The sequence below is a fragment of the Sturnus vulgaris genome, chromosome 14 (assembly GCF_052056855.1).
Source record: "Sturnus vulgaris isolate bStuVul1 chromosome 14, bStuVul1.hap1, whole genome shotgun sequence".
In the NCBI taxonomy this organism is placed as follows: domain Eukaryota; kingdom Metazoa; phylum Chordata; class Aves; order Passeriformes; family Sturnidae; genus Sturnus; species Sturnus vulgaris.
In genome coordinates this window covers 15355623-15379782 of record NC_142256.1, presented here as the reverse complement: position 1 = coordinate 15379782, position 24160 = coordinate 15355623, and the positions used below count along the sequence as shown (strand labels likewise).

At 36.6% G+C, this 24160-nt stretch overlaps 1 protein-coding gene across 4 annotated transcripts in view; it reads left to right on the top strand.

The window, feature by feature from the left end:
* The window catches only part of TENM1 (teneurin transmembrane protein 1), a 318181-nt gene that overhangs the window by 56658 nt on the left and 237363 nt on the right, over positions 1 to 24160 (top strand). For all 4 annotated transcript variants that reach the window (XM_088173259.1, XM_088173258.1, XM_014886212.2 and 1 more), the window contains exon 2: positions 18658 to 18936. In XM_088173259.1, coding sequence (XP_088029385.1) covers positions 18720 to 18936 — 217 coding nt within the window. In that variant the 5' untranslated portion in view covers positions 18658 to 18719. The remainder of the gene's footprint in view (positions 1 to 18657; positions 18937 to 24160) is intronic.

Genomic DNA, 24160 nt, shown 5'->3' with positions numbered 1-24160 from the left:
TAGAAGCTTTAAAAAAAACATACTGGAAAGTGAATTAATTATTCCATTGTGCTTTGAGCTGGAAGATACCTCAGCTTTAACAGAGTTCTGGCTTCACTGACTGGTGAACACAGTGTGATTTGCCAGGGGACATCTGCTCATGGCTCTAGCTCAGATGGGGCAGGAGGGGCAGATTCTGTTTCTGATTACCTGTGGCAGCTCCTCTGACCTCGGGTGAATCTCATGCTCTGACAATGGCTCAGGAGCTTCTGCGAAGTAGCAGTTTTAAATCACCAACCAGAACTCTTTTTTATCCCTGCACATGTCCAACACGTTTGGGATGTGAGACTCACCATGACACACTAATCAGGTGACCATGTTTAAAGTTTCATGCTTAAAAATTGGAATTTTTCTGATGCACATTGCAATATACAATTAGTTTGTGATAACAAACAAGCAAAAGGTTCAACACCCCTAAAATTCCATAAGTGCCCTGGCAGCCATGTGGGCCTCACAAGGGGCAAGGAGAAACTCCTCAATCTTCATGAAAAATCTACTGGTCCTCAAGGAGCAACCATTGTATCATATTGATCATGCACCAAATGTACATATTAGCCTCCTAATCCAATCTAGCATAGTTTGTAGTCTGTCAGGGAGAATAACTAAAATAATTTAAAGTATCCTTTTAATCCATACATATGTTCTATAAAAAGCATACAAATTAAACTGGTTTTACATTCTTGGAAAATGGTGTCAGGTAACATTTAAAACAAAATGAAGCAACATGGGCAAAATGTACTAGAGGGGTATAGAAATTGTCTGGGCACGTACACGCACATAAACATGTGTGCTTCATATGTTACACATAACAGTGTTGCCACCTATTGATAGAAATTTAAACTTCATGTAGATGCTTATAATATATTTTATCAAACACAGTGAACACACTTCCTTCTGATGAGACTGGCATGAACAATGTGTATTATTTGTGGTAGAATAGGTCTTACAGGCTTTGATAATACCGTAGTGTTACAAAGTAATGGGTACTGTTCAGAAACCAACAAAGGATAAATATTATCAAAGGAATTTAAAGCTGCTGATGGTTTTGTATGACTTAGATATATGATCCCATTGTCAGTGGCAGTTCTTTGATGAATGAAGGAGTGAGTGTGTCTGGTCTGCACATTTCAAGTTTACCTCTAACTTTCATGGGGATAGAATGAGCAGTGGAAAATTCAGGCAATATTTTTACATTTATGACTGCTTAAACTGTTCTTCAAAAATATGCTTGGAATCAAGGAGCTCCCTGTTGATAGTACTGGAGAGGTGATGCACTTTTATTTAGAAATTAAGCATATGCTCACTGGCATTAAATTTGTTACTTGTGAAATATGAGTATTATTAGAGAACAAAAAGCTGTCTGGTTTACAGTTTTTTGTTTAGGCAACTGTTTTGTTCTGAAGAAAAATGGATTTGTTCTTGTCTTAGAAGACAAGTGAAAATGAATTAGAAGTTGTCTAATACATCTTCAGAGTATTTCCATGAAACACTAATGGATAAATGTGACTGCTGCTTTATAGTTGGGGAAAAACTGACTTATGAAATATTGTTTGCATAGCCATGTAGTCACATATACGTATGTTCACTTGTGTGTCATTCTTTCAAGCAATCAGCATTTGTTCTAAATTAATGTTCTTTTCCGTATTTATCAGTATTAGCTCTTGGATAAACTCTGATATTCTGGAGGTGTGCAGTAAAATGGATGATCAAGTTTTATCTTCCATGACAAACGCAGTTTAATTTCCTGCGTATTGCTGTGCTGCAGATTAATCCAGCCTGCAATGTCTTGGCTGAGAGTGCTGTTCTGCAGAGGGTTGAGGTAAATCTTGGAGCTAGTGCAGAAGAGTTCCTGTCACTCTCTTCCTTCAATATCCAGAGAAGAACACTGGAACTGGAGAAGGGTCTGGAGCACAAGCACAAGCAGGCTCAGGGAGAACCTTATTGCTCTGTACAGTTGCCTGACAGGAGGATGGAGCCAGGTGTAGTTTGGTGTCTTCACCCAAGCAATAAGGAACAGGCCACGAGGCCTGAAGTGGCACCCGTGGTCAGTGAAATTGAATATTAGGAAAAGTTCTTAACTGAAATGGTGGTCAGCCATTGAAATAGGCTACCTAGGGAAATTATGGAATCACAATCCTTAGAAGTATTCAAAAAATGTGTAGATGTGGCCTTTGGGGACATGGTTTAGTGGTGAACGTGTCAGTGTTGGGTTGGTTGATGGACTGGATGCTCTGAGAGCTATTTCCAACCTTAAAAATGCTATGATTCAGATGAAGCAGGAATAGAAATTACCCTCTATTACAGACTGTGAGGGCTGAAATTTGGAACATTATCCCATGTTCCAAATACTCGGTTTGGCTGGGGATAAAGAAGAAGACACTACATGTTAATCTGCACATGGAAGTAAAGCAACAGGAAAATCAGAGAAGATTATTCAGAGGTGTAGAAAGCCAAACAGCTATCATGATCTTAGAAAATATTATTACTTAAAAATTCAGGGAGGTTTAGTTTTATGTATTTATTGTAAAATAAATAGATACATCAGTTTGGACTATTTAGGTGGCTCTGAAACTTCATGGCAAATGCCATGTATTAATGGCTTATTATTTGTGAAAGTGCACTTTCTCAGCTGCAAGCTAAGTTGAACTCCATGTCAGACTTAATTTCTCCTTGTAGTTGTGAAGAATATGTCCTTACCTATCTCTCGTTTGTCAGGAGTTGATAGGAAACATCTGCACAACTTGTTCAATCTGTTAACTATATGTGTTCACCCAAGCTTAACTGACAAGTAAAATGTACCAAATAATATTGGACTATGAGGATGACCTTTGCTAATAAGGCAGTTACACCATTCTTTATGTGAACCAAGTCACTTCTAATGAAATGGTGGTTTGAAATGGCTCTGTGCTATTTAGTCCTGTTACTATCAGTGTAGATAAAGGAGAAGAATTTAAGGAGAATATATTTTCTTTAAAATGTTTCATATAAAGTAATTCAAAGACTAGGTAATATGGGAAGAATTTTTTGATGGGTGCTAATAATATTTTTAAAGGCAGCTTAAATAATAGCTCACTTAAAGATCTTGGTTAAATATCGTCTTAGATTTAGCGGAGGTGTTTGTTTCCTTTACCAAAATGATAGGTTTAGTGTCTTGCAAGGAAATATTTGATAGAAATGCTTTGTATTGAGTTATCCGTTTGTGGATTAAGCTGAAAAACACTGTGGTAGTCCAGAGTTCATAACCTTAATCTGATTAGGCTGTTTCTGATTATTAACTTGGTCTCCATTATTTATTTATTTTAAATCTGGGAGACCTTAACTTCTCAGGAATCTGTGCATCTCTGCTGAGATCAACCTAATCCTGCTAGAAAGAACTCTGAATTACAAAACCTAAACCAACTGTGGAGTTCACGGCTTAATGTGAACAGAAATAATCTTTCATGGGTTGGGAATATATAAATGTCTGGATACTGAACTGAAAAACCTGACAGTCAGGAGTACTGTTCTTTATTTCTTCAGTTATGTTTTTTGAAAAATATGATAAAAAGGATCACATGATACAGACAGTGCAGCACCAATATCCTGATGTTGCTGACCCTGCCAGTGGGAATTGACAGTGAAAATTCTTCATATTTTGCCATCACTACTCAGGCTTTTTCTCAGTCAATCCATGTTTTCTGGGCAGAATGCTTCACTTTTTACATGAATGTTTCATGTTTCAGATAACTTTTCAGAAATACGTTTATTATTGCAATTTAATTTTTTTTTTAATGAGTATTAGTATCCATTAGCTAAGATCCAAATATTTTTTAAATTCAGCCACACTGATCACTAAATGTGTTGCTTTCTTATCCTGTTGTTGCAAGGAATATACACATTTATCCTAATGGTTTACTTTTTATTATGAACACCAGTATCTCTGGCAGATCTGCTTCCTGTTTTCATGTTCTATTGAAAATGTATTCTGTGTTAAGTTTAGGCTGTTTGTTTTGCTGTAAAAAATCGTTCGATCATTATTAAACATTCATTGAGCACTTCTCATAACCATTTGACTTGGGAAATGATCAGACTAGATTAGCAAGTTGAAATTTGGTAGATAAACACATGGTACTCATTAATTTAGGTCTTTAATGTTCAGTAAATATGATAATGTTGATTACATTTCAAATTCAGTCAAGATATTTGTGGTATAAGAATTCAATTTCTCATGTTTTCTTTTATGTTGAAACTCATCAGGGAGATAAATTTATCTAGTGTTTTGGTCAACTGATTAATTTGTGTGCACCAATACTTGAATATCAAGAATTATCAAGAAAAAATAATGCATATATAAATCACTTTTTAACATTTTGTTTGCCATGCACTTTCACTAAAGTATTCACTTGTCTCTTACTTTCATTCTACTGAATGGATAAAGGAGGATTTTTAATTCCAAACTCACCTAATACAGTTTGTTATCTGAATTACTTCTGAACTGTAATACGGCTTAAGTTGATTTAAAGCCAAGTTATTGAAGCAGTTTAGCCTCAAAACATCTGTGGTTGTAAAATGGACCTTCTCAAGCTGCTAATAGCCTTTTTTTTTAATGTTTCTCCCAGTGTAATGGTTGTCTTATTTGAACTTTAGAGCAGAAATCACCAGATTACATTGCTAAATCCATGAAGTTTGTGTTTAAACTCATTTATGCTACTGTGTGTTGGTACAGCTCCCATTGAGTTTAGAGGAATGCATGTAAATTTTTAGAAGTAATTCAGAGTTAGAAGAATGTACGTTCCCACCCCAGAAAAATTTTAAAAAATCAGAAAAGTATTTCTAATTTTAAAAGTCAGTGAAGTGGTGAGGATTGCATCTCCAGCAGTTTCACTCTATTTGCTCAGAATGCATATTAAAACGTTTAAGAGGATGATATTGAGGATGACCTTAATTCTGTAACTTTTACGTTTTTTAATCTTAATGAGCTAATTTTTCCAAAGTAAATTACAGAACTCTGTGACAGCATTCACAGTCCTACAGGGTGGTTAGTGCAACTGCAACTTGTGTTTTCTCTTTAATGTATAAAAATGTCCCTTGCTCCCCTCTAAAGTAGAAAATAGTTTATTCATTTCTTGGTTTTTCTGAGGTACTGGTGTTGCAATGTTTTGAACATGTACGAACTTCCTCGACATTATATTTAAGCAGGAGACTTAGGACTGTCACTTTAAAGAACAAAAGACCTTTGTACTTACTTAAGATTTTACAAGACTCCTGGTACTTCACATTGCAAAAAAAGTTTCACAAGGGCTACAGGGAAACCGTGCTTCGATCTCTACAGTTTTAGGTGTTAAACAAGAAAGTTTCACAGAAAGTCATGCACACGGATGTATTGTTGAGAGCTGGCTTTTCAAATGTGGGATTTGAGTAAAAAAAAAATGCCTGGGCTTTGGAACTGACCTTGGAGATCAGTTGAAATAAAGGTGTTGAACATAATAAATGTATTAGGAGTTAAAGGCAAAGCAACTTTTAAAAAGTCCTAATTAAACTGGGGGAAATCAAAATAGAAATACTTCTTGTTCTCCTGTCAGATATAGCTCACTGGCCATCATGGTATTGAATGTAATAATACCTGCAAATACTTCTGGTAGCCCTGGAATTCTTGGTCTAGTTCTATATGTGTGTTCATCCTTAAATTATTTAAAGGAATTGAGTGGTGTAATTGAATTACTAAGCAACAATATCTGTTACATAAAACTTGGTGTACTGATAGCTTAGTTTTCTTTTTGGTTGGTTTTAGCTTTCTTTTTTTTAATATATTCCATTAACTGCAGAAATAAAATTGAAACGAATTCTCTTTTCTCTTAGTCTACTGATGATATTTTTCCTTCCTCCAACTATTCAGCAATTTCCAGTACAAGATCACTGGGTTTTTTGTTTGTTGTTTGTTTTTTTTTTTTAATTATGCTTGTTCTGTTATGCTTATTCAATGATCCATTCCCTAAAATGAGAATGGATCAGCAAATATAGATCAGCTGAAGCCACTGATGATTGCTTCCCCTATCAAGTGCTCCAGCTGGGCTGTCACCCTGTGATCAGATTCTGCTGTTCTCAGAAAAGCCCCCACAGAACAGTGCATGAGCCAGAGCCCCTTCATTTCTATCCTTGGCTGTTTGGCAGCAGCGTCACCACATGTAATTCAAGGTTGACTGTTGTAAGAATTATGTGTAGGAGTATAGGAACAAGAGTTTGATTTTTTTATTTCACTGTGATTAGGTCTCCAATCCTGATGAAAACAGCTGAAAGTCTATTAATAATGTCGGGAATTGCTGGAGCTGAAATGAGGAATAGGCTTTTTGTTGATGATTTTGGTATCAAATTTCCCGGTAGTGTTTATAGTTTAGGCCATAGATTTTAGTTCCTTGTAATTTTATAAGGATATGATATAAAAATATAAATAGATTCTGTATATGTAAGGAATTTCTGTTTTTTCTAGGAGGTGAAAAATTTGCATAGTTTAAAATTCTTCTACTCGCAGTATTTTTGAAGCCAGAAGATTTACATGTGTTTGTAAAAACCACAGGCGAATACCATCACTCAAGAGCCAGGTGCTTAATAAGTGATTGTGTCAGAACTTATGCTCTGGGAGTATCTGCAGACTTGTCCTTGTATGAAGAGGATCACACTGTGCAGCTACAGTGATTCGGGTGGGGTTGGGGGGTTGTTTTTCATTTGGTTTGGTTGTGGTTTTTTGTTGTGGTTGGTCGGTTAGCTGGGTTTTTTTGCTTATTTCATCTCGAACAATGCAGTTTCGTTCCTTAATTTCACAGGCTGCTGTAGGCACACAGGAAGCTGTATTTTATTTGGTCTGCTTCAGAGGAATCAGTGGAGACATTTCTCATGTGTTTTTAATGGAGATCCTATCCTTCACAGTGAATCTCAAAAAGGTCTTAAATTGCTCTTTGACTGCATACAGAGATTTCTTTAACTACAGAACAAGAAATTACTGTTTTGTTTTGAATGTTTGGTACTCCATTTTCAGTGTAATGTAATAGCAGAAAATCAGACATAAGCTTTTAAGAGAACGACGATCTTCACAAGGTTAATGTGTGTTTCCAGCCTGTCTCTGGTGCACGTCTGCAGTTACAACAGACTGCTGGTAAAATGGTAGCATTTAGGAAGGTATCCTTAGGCTGCATAGCTTTTCTTCTTAGAGCAGTTATATTAATATGAGTCATCTTTAATAATGGTTGACATAAACCTTGCCACATAACAAATTGCTGAACCTTGGAACTCCTCTGCACCTAAAAGCACTGAAATGTGTATTTAGAATTGCCTCCAGATCAGCAGTGACACCAAATGTTTTCTAGGGGAGTTTATTCACTTGTGATATGAGTTACGTGTGTTAGTAATGATTTTCATTTGTCTCTGAACTTTCTTAATTTTAAAAATATACTAAATACTCTGTGAAGCTCTATGGCACAATTTTCTTCAAAATGATATTTATCATTCAGCGTCAGGTTCTCAAATCCTCCCCTGCTGACTTGCTCTCTTGTGCAGATCAGCACTGGCTTACTTCATTAATGTCACAGCTGCATTTTTCTGCTTCCCCCACCATCTCGTGCATATAAACCAAAGTGCAGTTGAGATACCTGTGCTTGGAATGTCTCTCCTTTCATTACCAGCCTGCCCATAAATGAAGACAGACCAGAAATGCAGGTTGCTTCACAGAATGGGGGAGTAATACGGGGGCTGTTTCAGGGCACTGTAATTATGCACAAGGTCACAGTGTGGCACGCAGTGACTGAGTGTGGGTGGCAGATTTCTTTCTGACCTTCTGCACGATTGTGTTGTGGGGCAAAATGCAGCAGCCAATAACCAAATTCTGCTGGCAGTGTCCTTGCAGCTTTGAGTGTTTTTGGGTATTTACAAATGTTGCAAACTAGGATATGAAATGGGAGATGAGAGTTAACATCCCTCCTCAAGTGAAAGTAAGTTTTTGGAAAAAAATGAAATCACTGGCAGATGTGAAAGGCACGTGCCCATTTCATAACTTTGATATGTATGTATTTGATATGGGAGAATATAAAAAAGGATATCCACTGAACCAAACATGATGCAATTCAGCCAGTAGGTCATTTTTTTGCCATTTTGGCTGGAAAGAGACAGCAGAGCTCTAACATATAGCTGTGTTCTGTGACAATGAAAGGAGTCTTTTGGTGCTTTGGGAAAGTGACATTTTCCTTGCTCATGAGAGAAACACAGTTTCACATTAAACGTACACTACAGTGTTCCCAATGTAAATAGAATTAGCAGCGGCAAAATTGTCATCCACAAAGATAATGATTCTCTATTTTAAATGCAGCTAATATAGATAGATATGTGTGCCTGTATGTGTACACGTATATAAAAGCAATAGACAAGAGTCACATTTCAGTTTCATCCTTTTTTCTCTCCTTGCTGTGATTTCTCAGCTGAAGAAAGGGAGCTGAGCTAAAAGAAGTCATTGTACAGGTGCTAAGGAGATTGTGTTCTTGCCAAGTAGGGTGGTCATAGTGATAGTAATGTATTTTATAAAGAAGAGCTTAAGTAGCTGAGAATTTTGAGCGCTTAATTGAAAAACAGAAGTGTGGCATAGTTTAATTTTTCCTATTTTATGTGCCTGTGGTGTGGTTGTAGCCATGCCATTCTCCCTTGGCAGTCACTGGGTTTCAGAGGCTGTTGATTTCTTTCAGAAGGTTCATCTTCCTGCCAACACTCAAACAGAAGAATAGGACCACTTGATTTTTACACACCTCTGTTTAATTTCTTGCTTAGTGGGAAGAAGCACTTAGAGTAAAGCTCCATTTACATTTAAACTGGAATTAGTTATGGCCTAAACTAGGAAAAAGGATAGTATCTGCACCAGAGGCATTTACACTGAAAAAAGGCATGGGCAAACAGCGCTACCAAGAGTAAAAAAAAAACAAAAACAAACCAGTATTTCAGAGACTGATGGTAAGAGCAGGAAGATGATTTCAACTGGAAATCGTGTTTACCATGTTAGAATTGTTTTAATGTAAAATCAGTGCCTCCCTGTTAGTATATTTCTACAGAAGACACTATTTCCCTATTTTTTTGGAAAATAGCTCATAAAGATGTAGTCAAGAAGCTACTTGTAGTGAGAGTGCAAAAACTGTGATGCTAATTGGAAAAATATGTAAAAATGTGAATAATGCTTAAACAATAAGTATCTTTGCTGTTCTAAAGTCTAAATTAAAGAAGGCCTGGAATAAAAGGCAGTAGTCTTCCACAAACACACTAGAGGCATGTTTGTATATTTTTAGTCTTACATTCCAGATGTAGCTGAGCCTTTGGGAACACAGCTGGGAAATATCTCCATTCTTCAGTGCCAGAACTACCTGCATTTCTTTGTAGAATGCTAAAGAAAATGGTATAGTCAATTTGCAAAAACTGTGACGCTTTGGATGGACAACTTAAAATAATCTCTGCCAAGAAGGTTTCACAGACTGGTGAAAATGGATGGATGCATAATGTACTTCGAGTTTGCACTACAGAAGATTCTTGGTACTTGCAGGAGAAATTTCTAGCAAACATTCATTACAAAGGATTCTCTATTGAAATGAGAACAAAGATTCCACTAAAAAGATCTCAAAGGATTCAAATGTACCTTTTCAGAGGTGACATGCTGATACAAGCCAGTTCTCAAGGGGTTGCATCAAGGCATAAATCAGCAGTAATTTCAACCCTGCAAGATCATAGCACTATCATGAACAGAAAGAAAATCAATCTGACACTAGCTCAAATAATAGCAGTTCTGGGAGTCACAGGATATAGTACAAGTCTACTGGGAGGGTCTGCTTGTCAGAACAATGGCACTTGAAGACACTGAATACTTTGACAGACATCAAAGCAAGAAGAAAAGGAACAGAAAGATCACTTCTCAGGCATGATGGTGTCACTCACACAAATAGCAACCTGAGTGATGCTTCAGATAAAGGTGAAGCAGATGCTGGTCCTGTGGTCAGGCAGTAGTCAGGTCTTCCTGCAAAAAGTATTTCAAATGCTTGAAAAGCTTTTCAAGTTTTAACTTAGTGGGTGATGTCAGAACTGCATTATACTTGATGGTGTTTCTTCCCAGAGTTGGAAGAGCAGAAGTTAAGAACATTATTTTGGAAAAGACTGAAAAGTTCACTTTCTAGGTGCAGTAAATAATGGTGGTTTCATAAAAGTTCCTAGCACTGCTGTGATAACTTAATTGAGAATATTGCAAGACATTAAACTATAGATCATACGCTTTCTGTAAGTGCACCAATGTTGTGAGCTGTGCTGGAAATAAAACAAGTTGCTGAATCAGTGCTGCTTCTGGAAATCCTAGAATGTAGCAAAAAATAAATTGCCCCACAAAGGTCACAAATCTAAGTATGAACAAGCCACATAACATCTGAGAAGTGGACAATGCTAAAGAGATACTGATAATATTTAAGATAATGTGTCCCATTAGGAAGCTTCACCTGGAAGTGGAGAGCTGGTGTCAGCATTTTTTTCAGAGATTTTTATTAGGTAGATTTTTTTTTTTAATTTTGCAAAGGGAAATTAAAATTGTTAAGGCCCCATGAGATCTACTGAAACAACTTCCAATGCCCGGGGGGAAAAAAAAATCTACCAGGAAAATTGTGACTTTGTTTATTGTGAAGTCAGCTAATGAAATCCTTTGTCTCATGAAACGTGATGATAATTAGACTTGTTCATATGCTTTGATAGTCCGTAAATACTCTGATGAATGTCTAGTTTGCTTAAAGAAGACTTCCATTATTCTAATTAAAAACAGGGGAAGTGAAAATGAAGAAAAATTTGTCAGCTGGATGTTTTTAAACACCATTGTCAAGGCATCCTTGTATCGGTGAAAATCTAATACTTGAACTGTGGTTTAGATGTTCCACGATATCCATGTGTTGTAAATTATTCTCATGTGCTAAGCTTATTTGTGATGCAAAATTTAAATTGGTGTCTCAAAAAATTAATAGTATCTACACAGAACATGTAATTTTCAATTTTTGTAATCTCTGAGCAGCTAAACCTGATTTTAACAATTGCTTTTTTTGCTAATTAAGTCTTACTGGGTCTTCTTAATTAAGCACACAGTTGGAAAAGTAACAATAATTATCTCAATTTGATGGCTATGCCAATTTGCATTATCAAAAAATAACCAAAGCACATTCAATTTTCTTGTCACATAGAAATACTACTTGCCAAGCACTGCTGTATTTTAAAACAGTGTACCTTCCAAAGTTATTCCTAGATTAAATAAACATTCAATTTTTCCTACCTGCATATGCCCAAGTTCATGTACACCTCTCTGTTGTATTACATTGTTAGATAAATTAGAGCAGTGTAGATATATATATATATATATATATACACACACACACAGATGTAAGTATTTTGGTAGTATTTGCCACTTTAGTTGAGAAGAGCACCAACATTCAACTGTATTTTCATAGAATTCAACTACTAAGTGGAGTATTCTAATTTTAGGTCTTTGCTGTCGCTTCGGTGTTTGTGCAACTCTGAGACCGGACCAGCCGGGGGATGCAGCAAAACAAACAGGGACGGGTCTGATTGAGTAAGCTTGGAAAAGAATTTTAATAAAAAATGTGACAACAAAAGAACATAGGCCAAACACCCTATGAGCCAACCTCAAAAAGACACTTCAGTGGGGTGAACATAAAAATACATAACCTCTGTTACAGAACAGTGAACCAATGAACAACATGAACTCAGAACATTGCCTTATATGTAAAACGTATGAACCAAAGTTAACCTTATATGGAACCAATATATTAGCATATCTACTGCCATAATCCTATCCTTCTCACCATAACCAAACCAGATGTTTCCCTTCCTAGTGTCCCATCTCCCATGGCCTTTGATTGATGGCCACTTCACTGTTGGCCAAGGCCAACCCATTGTCAGTCTCTGCCAGGCCAACTCCCACACTTTACCATGCAAAAATATGCTCTTGTCAGCAGAGCAGTAATTACAACAGTGCAGAACAAGTTGAGCTTCCACTGGCAAGCATTTTAACACTTCATGTGGATGTGTTCAGTAGAAGGAAGTGCCTGGAATGTGTTGGAAATTACCTGTCCAGCCCGAGGAAGCTTAGTTTGTCCCAGGCATTCTTGAATGTGAAGGGGAACATTCCTTTTCTTCAGTTCTGTTATCTTCTTAAAATGTCTTTCACTAAGAAATTTGCAGCTTTGACCACACATCTTCCTTGGAGGAAAAAAATTGTTCTGGGAGATCCATATTGGAATATCTATTCCTGTAGTCTCAAACTGCACTCTAATATAGACCAGATTTCCTTTATCTCTTTTCCTGTATTGTCCCTGCCATATAGTTAGGAGTTAAAAAAGCAGTAAAAGACTTGACCATGTGTGACCAACTGTAGATATTAAGCACTTAGCTGGTTTTACTTAAGCCCAGACTTTTTCATGTTCTTTAGAATTCTTAGTTGAAGTGTTGAGATGGTGGGAGACTGTTCACAGTGTTTCCATTTTTTTAAATGAAAAAATGTTCACACTATGAGTTATTCTCCAGTATTATTAGGAATTGTATTTCCTAAAGTACAGCTCTTCAGAAAGACTTTGTGCTCCAGAGCTACTCTGAACCTGTCCAGGATATATCACCCTGAATCCTGAAAGTACTTTGTCCAACAGAAATAGAATTTGAGCTTTTGTCCTTGAGTCTCAGTAACATCAAATGATGAGTTTCCAAAAGAAAACATTAGGGACTTGTGTGATTCTTACAGTCAGTGGCAGTTCTCCAAGTAAAGTGAAGGGCACGTGTTGGACAAGAATTCTGTGTCACAGTTGAGTAGCTGACATAACGTATGTTTTTAAGATTACTTTCAGAGTTGCCATATGCCACAAAATACTGCAACAACCTTTCTCCACAATTTTATTCTGCAGTGTTTTCTCTCTGAAACTTGAGATATAATGGACAACACTTTGAATTACTAGAATTAAATCAGACTTTGACTAATTTTAAATGAAGATCATTAAATGCAAAAATGAACCTTACTCTGCTTGCATCTATTGCAATGACATATAAATGTATGAGCCAGTGTAATCCATCCAAAAGTTAAAAGAGCACATTCTCTAGGGAGCATGTTAAACCCATAGCATGGCCCTGATTTGCATCTACATACCTGATTTAGAAATATATGTGAAAAAGCATATTCTAAGATTGTCATCTTTTATCTGTGCATCTGTTCTTCTTAAGAGGTGCTATGTAGTCCACCTTCAGGAATAACATGATGTCTCAACATTTTACAATCTCACTCATTCCCTGATAAACACTGGATATGTTGTACCTACTGATCCATATATCCTTATGTCATTTTCAAACATCTTTTGATGTGTCAGTACTTCATGAACCACAGAAAATATTTATGTGAATTTTGGTAGGTTTTGGGGTTTTTTCTTTAATTCCTGTGGCTAGTATCTTCCTTTCTGTGTTCTGTAAGACTGAATTTAAAGAGACTTCCTTTGTTTATAATCTCTAGATAAATATTTGAGGAATACATTTTTTTAAGGAATGTACAAGATCAGAATGTTTTTACTTTTTTTTCTTGGTGTTGCATTTCTCAAAGGTTTAAATCAAGAGTGTTTGCTCTATTTTGCCTTTCATATTTTACAGTGTTGTATTTCAGAAAGACCTGTAGAATAAAGGTGCTGTGCCTTTTGCCTTCAGCAGTCCAGAGCTGATATTGCTGCTTAGCAGTTCATTTTCAGAAACTACTGGGCTGAAAAGGCAATAAGCAAATGGTAGCTTGCAGATAAAGGTATGTGATGAAAGAAAAGAAATATAAGGTAGAAGGAGCACAGTTCCCTGGTTGTGTTTTAGCATTATATCTGCAATTAGATTTTAATTCTAAATAGTCTGGAATATCCGAGTGTTAAATAATGATTAGCTGAGGCCAACAAATGTTACACTTTTTCTGGTTTTTGATCTTGTACACTTCTGGGGGACCCTGTTCAGCTACATGACACTCAGTAACAACCATAACCTGACCTCTCTAATTCTGGACTTACTGGAAACCAAGTGGGTATGCCACTGGTGATTTGATGGGGCTGATGGTGGGTAATCACTATGAAAATTTGTTCATTAAATGGGCATCCTATCAAAGCAGCATATTAAGAATTTATAAAAAGCACTATTACAGTAATGTGATCTCTGGGGCACTTGAGTGCAGAGCCTCTGTGCAGTGTAAATGCACACAGTGAGTTTTGTTCTCAAATACCTATTGATGGGCACTGCAAACAGCCTCAGCTCAGGCTTTCTCATAAGCAGTTCCCCTGATCTTACTGAGCTCCAGAGCAGGAAGGCTGATCTGAGCAGAACAGGGGAGTAGGGGACTGAGGGGAGAGGATCTTGATGTAAACGAAAGGTGAAAATAGTTTCTAATAACATATACAGTGTGCACTTAAAAGGTTGCACAAATTGTACATATGTCTGTGTTAGTTCCTTTACTTCAAGGGTGGTATTTTCCTATCTATCAGAACTTTCTGCAAAAGTATTTCATTGTGAATTTAAGTTATGGGTTGTTGATTCTTCTACAAAATTGACTGTAAGATGCATATGATATATATTTTAAAATATTGTTCAAAATTACCTGCTATTCAGTGCCTAAATATATATTTCAGACGTTTATATGTCTATGTATGTAATAAACACAATATTTTTCTCTTGTATTTTTATTACATATTTTGTGAAACCTTTCAATAACAGAACAATGGTGGAAAGGGCAAAAAAGTGCTACTTGTGAGGAGGAGAGCATTAAGACACTTACAGAAAGGTCACTTACAGGAACTGTAAGCTTTTAGGAGACTTCATCATTTTGCTGACAAGGTCAACTTGATATTGATTGGCTGGGTATTCTGTTTAGTTACTTGAGGGCCAGTTATTTGAGGAAACCTGTATAAACATCCAGGCAATATTCTTCATATTCCTGCCCTATTTCAGCATTTTAGTTGCTTACTGTGTTGTATTTTTCCAAACAAAATATGAAATAAAGTGCAAGTATTTGATTGTCAGTGTTTAAATTCAGTTTATCATATCATCCTTTGTTAAATTTAACTGAATCTCTTACTGTAGAAAAGCTTGAAGATTTGATCTAAGTCATGTGTTTCTGATGCATTAAAAGCATTTTTTGATAAAAAAATTTATGAAATATTTTTCCAGTTCTTGTAAATTATTTATCACCTGCTCTCATATCAGGCCCAGGTGGCTGTAGGTTTATGAGACACTGATGCCCTAAGCAAAAATAAAGGAAGCACAAGCTTGGTCCCTGTGTGAAAGGAAGCCAGAGTTTCTTGTGACATTCCTTTCTCTGGTCCTGCATCTTTAGTTCCTTGTGAGCCTTTAGCACTGCTGAGTTTTCAATGGCTGTGGTAAAATGGGGTTGGCATGGGGAGGGAAGAGTTGGGCAGGTGAGAGGAGTGAGTAGGTGAGTTGGGATGTGTCTGCACTACATGTGTGTCCATATCCTTCCACCACAAAGGGTATAAAACTTCATGCTGTGTTTTTCTGGTCTGTGCAGAGGGCACTGAAGATAATGGGGATTCCAGCCTGGTGCTGATGTGGTTTGGTGGTCAGAAGCACAGGGGGAGAAGCTGAGCTGTGGCATCACATACCTGTTCCAGGGCTTTGCCACCCTGCTACTGCAGATGTGGGCCCGTGCAGCAATGGCAGCAGCAGCATCCCTGAGCACGGGCAGGGGGGTGTTGCGGTATTCAGAAGTTGATCATATTTTTTAATCATCTTTGTCCTTATTTAACAAGGCAAAATTATAGCTTTTAAAGGCATATTTCATTAGTTAAGAATTTTTAAAAGTGCACATCATTTACATAAGAAGGCAATGCGTATGAAAGTACCACAGTGAAAGAGAATACATAGAATATGTAATGAATATTAATTGCTTATATTAAATTATTTCATCTGTCTACTGCTTTGGTTAACATCATTAAATATATTCCTGCTACAAACAGCTCTCACAAACTAAAGATTTTGGTTATTAAATCTTGTTTTTAAAGAATAGAAATAAATCTTCATTAAGTAGTTGTTTACAGCAACTTAAGTTTTACGTGTCTCTGTGCATCCTAATAATTTTTTATTATTTATTTTTTTAAAAATCACTTGAAATCTCCCACAAAATACAGCATCTTTTAGGGGGAACTTCTGTGTTTTGGTTTTGTGGGATTTTTTTGTTTGTTTCAGTAATGAGCCAAATTTGTCAGATTCATGGTTTTGCACTTCTGAAAGCAGGATGCACTGTCTGCATCTGAGGCTACTTGTTGCCTTCTTGGCGAAATTTATTTCTTCTCTACTGCATCTTCTTAATAGAGGCCCTTAATTTCTCCTAGTTTTCTCCTGGCTTCTGTAGCTTTGTCTCCATTTATTCTGTCAGACACAATATATTGGAAGGCCTTTTCCTGTCAGTAACCATTTCTACAGAGTCATCAGTTCATCTTTTAAGCCAACTCTGTGCTTGCAAGTCATGGCCCCTTTGTGTTCTTCTGTTGCTATTAAAGCAACCTACAGATTAAGTACTGAACTTAGGCAATAACAGGCACTCTTGGGATATAACAGTAAATTATTTAAGCAAATAGCTTCGGAGAAGCAAGTATTAATGGTAACTAGTACAGAAGGATCTTACCAACTGGATACATGCAGTCAACCCACAGCACAAATGCCTGTTCAGGGCTGTGGCCCCATGACATGCTGGCAGCTGGCCTCGCTCTCTGGCAGCTCCTTGCTTCATAGTTTTGATTCTGTCTCTCTCGAAGAGATTTTACTGACTTAGGTGCTTTCAAGCCCACTTTGTTGAGTAGGAGATATGAGTTGCTTTTTGTTTGGTTTTTTTTTTTTTTTTTTATACTAGAGCTCTTTATTATCTAGGTGCCATTAGTTTCTGAAGGTCTGTTCTATGTCAGGGTAAAGGGCTGGACTTAACTCCCTGAGATGTTGTGTTTCAAGCAAAGACATGCCTTCAGCCTCCTTCCCCAGATAACCTCCTGAAACCTGGAGAAAGCAAAGAAAGCAGGGCACACACTCCAGAAGTGTTACTTCTGCTGTAATGGTCTGTCTCACTTCTTTCCTCTGAGGGTTCTGAGGGTCTGGATTTTGTTTTCTATTCCCGCTTCACACCATGTGTAGTGTTTCCCACTCCGGCTCAGGAAGGTGATCCTTCCAAAAGTATTGTGAGCACACACAAGCAGGAGGTGAATTTCTGGAACACTGTGCAGTGCCACCAGGTGTGTCTCAAACATTCAGACAGTTTCAGATGCTGGTCATCTCTTTAGCTGTCTCGGAAGTGCTTTCTGTGGGGTTTTAATGTTTACCTTTTGTGTGTTTTCACTTTTTCTGTTTTGCTTTTGGAGATTCTGTTTTTATGCTCACAGCTGGCAGTATGTGGGGTTAAAGACCTTGCTGCAGATGGGAAATAGGCTGATATCAAACTGAGTATTAAACCTATTTCCCTCTACTGCTGACCTTAAAATCATGAAGAAGCTGTGAGAAATTACTTTCTAATTAAGCAAAATCTTTTTGAACTTCCATGGGGTTTTTTTTTCTTCTAGCAATAATGTTTACAGGCACCTTTTTTTTTGTTACTTTTGTTTTTCTAGGTTATTAATATCTGCTAATCTAAAAAGAAAACAACAAAAACTACCAGACTGAACAGAGCTCCCTGTTTGTGAGCCAAGCTGCTGTAAAAGCTGTGCCATAATCCCTATTACTTCCTCACAGAGTTTGTCTTAAAATTAGTGATGGAAACAGGTAAATGAAGGCAAGGATACAGGACACATGCCCCAGTTGCACTTGCAGCTGCAGTGCATGTGATTTCAAGCATATTGGACTTGAACATCATTATAGAAATACATACATGAAACTCAAGATGCAGTTTGGAAGCTTCCATTGAGGATTTGTATAAGCCCCCATGTGGGCAGAAACTGAGATGGGAGATAGAGGGAAAGAAAAGGGATTATACTGCAGGGTAGAAACTTCTTCCTGTTGAAATGTCCTGAAAATCTAAAAGAAAATGCCCTTTTCTGAAGCACTGCATGCTCTTCTAGAGTAACAATGTGGTATATTTTTATTTTTAAAAAGTTTAGTGGTTTTCTAATGTCTGAAGTCTCTTATTCTTGATTAGATGTAATGTAAGTCACAGGAGAATACTTAAAAAGAGTGAACTTTCTGCTCTCTTGACTTCATATTTTAAAAGACATAAAATGTTATTTTCACTTTAAGATGACTATACATCCCTTTAGAGAAATAGAAACTGTTCCATCTTAGCTTTGAGACCAAATATAAGTTGTTGTATTTTATAGATAAGATACAGTTATTGCTTGGTCTTATAGGACAGTGGTTAAGATTTGGTTTTAATTTTTTCCTTCAAGTAGCTGTTATTTTAATTCTATTTTTAGAAGCCCAAACAGTAAAACATGACATGTTCAGTTTCTTTCCTGGATTATAGTGATAGTAATTAAATTTAATTGGTTCATATAAATAAAAAATAAAATTGGACCTTTTTGACCTAAAAGCATATAGTATATCTGAAATGAATTACTGTTGTTTTTTTTCCAGGACTGTTTCCTTAAGGCGTTCCAGTTGCTTGTTTTCATGACTTTGAGCCTTTTTAATCAGAGATGGAGCAGATGGACTGCAAACCCTACCAGCCACTGTCAAAAGTTAAACATGAAGTGGATCTAACTTACACAAGTTCTTCAGATGAAAGTGAAGATGGTGGAAAGCAAAGGCAATCTTATGACTCAAGAGAAACTCTGAATGAATATAGCCAAGAGCTAAGACTTAACTATAACAGTCATAGCAGAAAAAGAAAAGCCATTGACCAGTCCACGCAAGGTAAATAATTTATCTACTAATTATGATTATTACTTTGTGATTGCAAGCTATGAAACAATATCAGGAGCTGAGCAAACGTTTTGTTCTCAGAGGCTCACAGTATCAACCCACTTTTTACCTAGTTTCAATCATAGTGTAATAACAGAAATTTAGGATTTTTTTTTAATTGCAGAAAAAGTGCTTTTTTAGCAGGATGGGCTGACTGGTATTCTGGAAATTATCACATGCTAGCTACAGACAAATATTTTCTTTAGTAGGAGCTACTCTTCTTAGTAATATCGAGTAATTAATTATTTATTGCCTTTGCATATGTTGGGTGCATTTTGCTATAAAATCAACATTGAGGCTGCAGGCTATCTCTGCATGTGCTTACAAAGCCTGTGAATTAATTCAAATAAAACAATTCTCTTAACATTTCTAATGATACAAATAATCGAGTAATTTAAAAACTGAAGTTCATTAGTGTATTTTAAGAAACCCAGGAGTTAAGTTTCTATTTTAGCCTTTTGCATGATTAGGACAAATATTTGAACAGTGATGATAGCTGAACTAAGGTTAGGAAAAGCTACTGTTTGATTAGAAACAGAAACTAAAGACTAAGACTAAAGCAATGGAAGGAATGAGCAGAATTTACTGCAGCATTTCCTGACAGACTCTGTAAACCCACATGCTCACTTCTGTCCCCAGTCCAGGCAGGATGGTGGGACAGGGAGAGTATTTGTAGGAATCAGAGTCAGAAGCAATGAGAGTCCTGTCCCCTTAAAGGTAGCAGCTGCAAAGTTCCAGGGCCACTCACTCCCTGCTCTTCAAGGAATTGGTTAAATTACATTAAAGTGTGGCCAGTACTTCTCAGCTAAAACTTATGGTACTTATTTAAAAATAAACAAACAAACCCAAAATCGTCAAACAAGCCACATCACACACACCCTGCCCCCTAAGCCCTCACTGCTTACTTAGAAAAGCCTTCTTCAATTTTCTGAAGAGAAAAAATAATTTTATTTTTCTACAAAGAAATGAAAAATAGGCTTTTTGAAGATGGAAAATTTGTCTCCTCTGTGATGTGTAAATTAATGTGAAATTTGGAACAGCTGTGCTACATAGCTGTTGCAGTGTTTTTGCTTGTTACTGCAGATATTCTGCTTCAGCACCATAATACTGATGTTGTCTGAAAGTACCTGTAATTCATGGGAGTAATAATACTTGGCTGCCTCAATCTATGTGCATAGATTCTCTCCAAAGAATTACAGTAAAACTGCTGGTTTTGGGAAGAAAAAGTCATGAACATAGATTTCAACAGAGGATTGCTTAGAAAACAGATTTGTTTGTTGTTTATGACATTATCTTGAACACGCTATGAGAGTTTAATTAACTGAGATATGGCTGTATTGTTGTACCTCTGGATGGGGTAAATGTTCTTGTAGATCTCCTTAGAGCAACTCCCTTGTTACTTGTGCCTGTGGCTGTGAAAGGAAAACCTCAGCATGTACCTGGGCCTTGAAGAATGCCAGGTCTGCAGTGCTTTGCTGCTGTTGATATTTCTGTCAGCTGCAGCATCACTGCCTTGGGCATGTGTAAAAGGGTGGCAATCACTACTGTAGGCATAAGAAACCAGCCTCTGTGTCATGTTGAATTTATTCTTCCAGAACATTACCTCTGAAAGCAATCACATTAATAATTTTGGAGAGATGGCCAAATTAGTGTGCATTTCTGTAAGAAGTTGTCAGGCATAAATTCAGTTATTCAGGAGTGACCTGTAAGGAATCAGTTATGTGTATGTGCAGACCAGGAATTATTTTGCACTCACGTTGTATGATTATTTTATTGAAATTACATGTCCCAAGATCTTTCCATTCAAATTAATTTTTATGAGATACTGTATGAATTTTCAGATCTTCTATTTTTCAAACATCAGTATTTTTCTTTTTGGACAAAAGACAGTCTTTTACTGCTTCAAACTGCAGGATGAGGCGTTTGTAGAAAAATTACTTAAGCTTCTAAGAGTACTTTGCCAACATGCAGGGCAGCTCTTAAATATTTCCTTGCTTCTAGGCACCTTCTCTGAATTGTGTAGGTCAGTGTATTAGTATTTAATACTGTGTTATTCACCTCAAAACTTCTTAAAAATCCTATTCATGTGCGATTTGTAAAGATGGAGTTGAACCTGTACTAGAAATCATAGTTTTCTATTGTCTTATGTAATTAATTCAGTTTGGAATAACTGATACCATAATTGCACGACAAAGTATATCCATTTGGCTTCTCAGAAATTCATCCTGACATCTTTCTAGTTATTTAAATCATGCTTTTTCTCTGCCACAAATTGAACCTAAGTATTTGGCCTGGTGAGCAGCACAGATTTGAAATATAAAACTGGTGGTGCTCAAAATTCAAAGAGTGCTCAAAATTCAAAGAGCAAAAATGTTTGTAAAGCTGAGTGCAAAATTTCAGACTTCAGACAGATATGATTGCAGTTCTAGTGTAATCAGTCTATTTCCAAAAGGATCCCAGGTTTCACAGTGGGAGTTCCTGGTGGTTCTTGGTAGTTACTCTGTGAACACCAGGAAAAAGGTTCAGGTTTGAGCTATGAATCTGGATGAATCCATAAAACTGTAAATGGATTTCTTTTTTTTAAATCCATTCTTTTCTAAAATGCCTCCTAAGAATGTTTAACAAGGTTTTTCTTCATGTTTGGCTCATCTTAAGAATCTAGAAAAAGAAACTAAAAAAGTAAAACCCAAACCCCCACAGAACCCCCTTTTCAAAGGGGGTTCTGCTATGAGTGCTGTGCCATGCCAGTGCTGGAGACTTGCATAAAATAATTCTACCTACAAAGGCTGTAGGTAGAAAGGTTGTATCTCCAGTTAGTGCCATAATGCTCTTCTTTGGCATAATGTTCTTCTCTAGCTGCAGCTGAAATAGTACCGTGTATTGATGAATTAACAGAGTGCACTGTGAGGATAATATGAACTTCTTCCTGGAAAAGTGTGAGAATAGATGAGAAACAGGTACACAGTAACAGTCCTGCATGGAGTGATAATGATGACTGTGATAAGGCATTCCAAGGAGCTCTAATGATGGAATGTGAGAAGAAATTATGTCAGAATAAAATCATTAGTACAGATAAACTTTTAACAGGAACAAGTGTAGGGTGTGAGTACTTATCTAGTTAGTTATGTTAGAAGAATCAGCAATTCAGATGTTTATGGAAATGGAAAGAATTTGTACTGGCTGCTTAAGATAGGTTATATAAATTAAACTGGGCAGTTATCTGAATTTAGTAAATAACTTCAGAGTAAAATGTGATTTGTTGCACAAAATACTGCTGTATCTCAACCATTTCTGTGAAGATTTTTGTAATACACAGTTTGTCCATTTCATTATTAGTATCAATACTGAGGAATTATTTCTATGAAATGTTTCAATAGAAATCTGAGATTATGTAAAATCATAATGCATGGGTATTATATGTTTGCATATATAGACAATCTGTGTTAAACCAGAATTTGATATGACATGAACTTAAAGGAAGCATTTCAAGAGTTCATCCTGCAGAACTGAAAAGCACTGTTAATGTTTAAATAAATGGCAAACATTGAAAACAGTATCCAAATATAGAATACTTAACTGTGTCAGTACTTTTTACTACTTACAATTCCTGAAATTGTATTTCATATGTTACACTTCAGACATATTAATTGGTTGGTTTTGCAGGTCTTTTTGGAAAAAAATACCAAAGGAAAAAAAAAAAAAAAAAAAGTACAGAATTTATCTATTGATCAAGCAGGTTTTTTTATGTGCTGTTCTTTAGGTTTAGTACTGGTGCCGTTTATATGGAGTCCAGTGCCAGCTGAATTCTGTGTCTGGTGTTGCTTGCATCAGAAATTTGCAGTTATCTGACAATTTGAGATTTACCAAATAACACCACAGACTGTTTCAAGCCCAACTAAATTTTACTGGCTTAACAACTCAACGTGAGCAGATACAAAAATCTCCTCACAAAGCATCATTGACTCCTGAAGAGTCAGTGCTAAACACATAATGTGTATATCTAAAAATGCCTTCTCTTAGTCACTGGAAGGTTCAGAATCCTGCTTGTCTGAAGATATGTAAACCTGCAATATCTTATCCTGGCAAGATCATCTTACGAAGTAAATTCCTGGCAGACCCAATATCATATAGTTTGGAGATATTGGCAAACAAAGTAAATTAATTCTTGGAAGAATTGGTAAACATACCGTTTTGTCCTTGAAAGAGATGGAGTAGAATTGGCAGAAGTTGTCAGAAATGTTGGTCTTCTGGGAAAATCATTGATGGACCTGGCTGTGAGGGAAAATGGTTCTTATAGATGTACCATACATAGATTGCATCTCGAGCTTATTTGTGACATGTTTACATAATTAGAACTCTTTTCTCCCACAGCTTTCTCTGTTTCCACCAAAGCAAATATGAAAGGAGCTGTACTCTACAAATGCTGGCAGTACAGAAAAGCTTTCTGGCTTTTAGGTTAATTATAGATTTGTAAGAAAACACTAGTTTAGAGGAATGAATTCCTGATAGGATAATCATCTGGGATCGAGTCATTGGCATGATGAAGTTTATTGATTGTTAACAATATGAGCATATGGCAGTAAATTTCTGGTTAGACAAATATTCATTTCCTGGCAAGATAAGTATATTGAACTGCATTATGGGCAAAGCAAAATGGAATTATTCTTCACAGGAGAATCCAACAGCAAATAATTTCTGGTAAATCCATGTGAGAAAATGAGCATTGCTAGTATTGTAGGAAATGACAGAGTGCTGCACAAAGAATTGGCCTATTCTGCTTTTAGCCCATTAAGCAGTAAGGAAATCCTTTCTGTGGACAAAAGCTCCAGATTGGTGACATAATTAATGTTTTCTAAAAAGCACATATAAAATTACCTTCAGGAGTAATCGGTAAACAGATCCAGCTAAATGTTCAAAGTCTTCATCAAATGAACTCCATTGACTTCTTGGAGAGTCCTGGGTCACAGTGTGAGAAAGCTCTGCAGCCTAAGGCCACTTCTGTCTCATCCTCTCTTTTTTAGCTTTCTGCTGTTGCCATCTGATACATCCTAGCAATAATGAGGATTCAGAGGCAACAGAAGTGTTTCGATGCTAAAAAGCACTTTTGTTCCCTAGAAGGGAAACACTACTTGTGAGGTGCAGGAATAGGTGGTCTGTTTTGCTATGCATTGAAGTT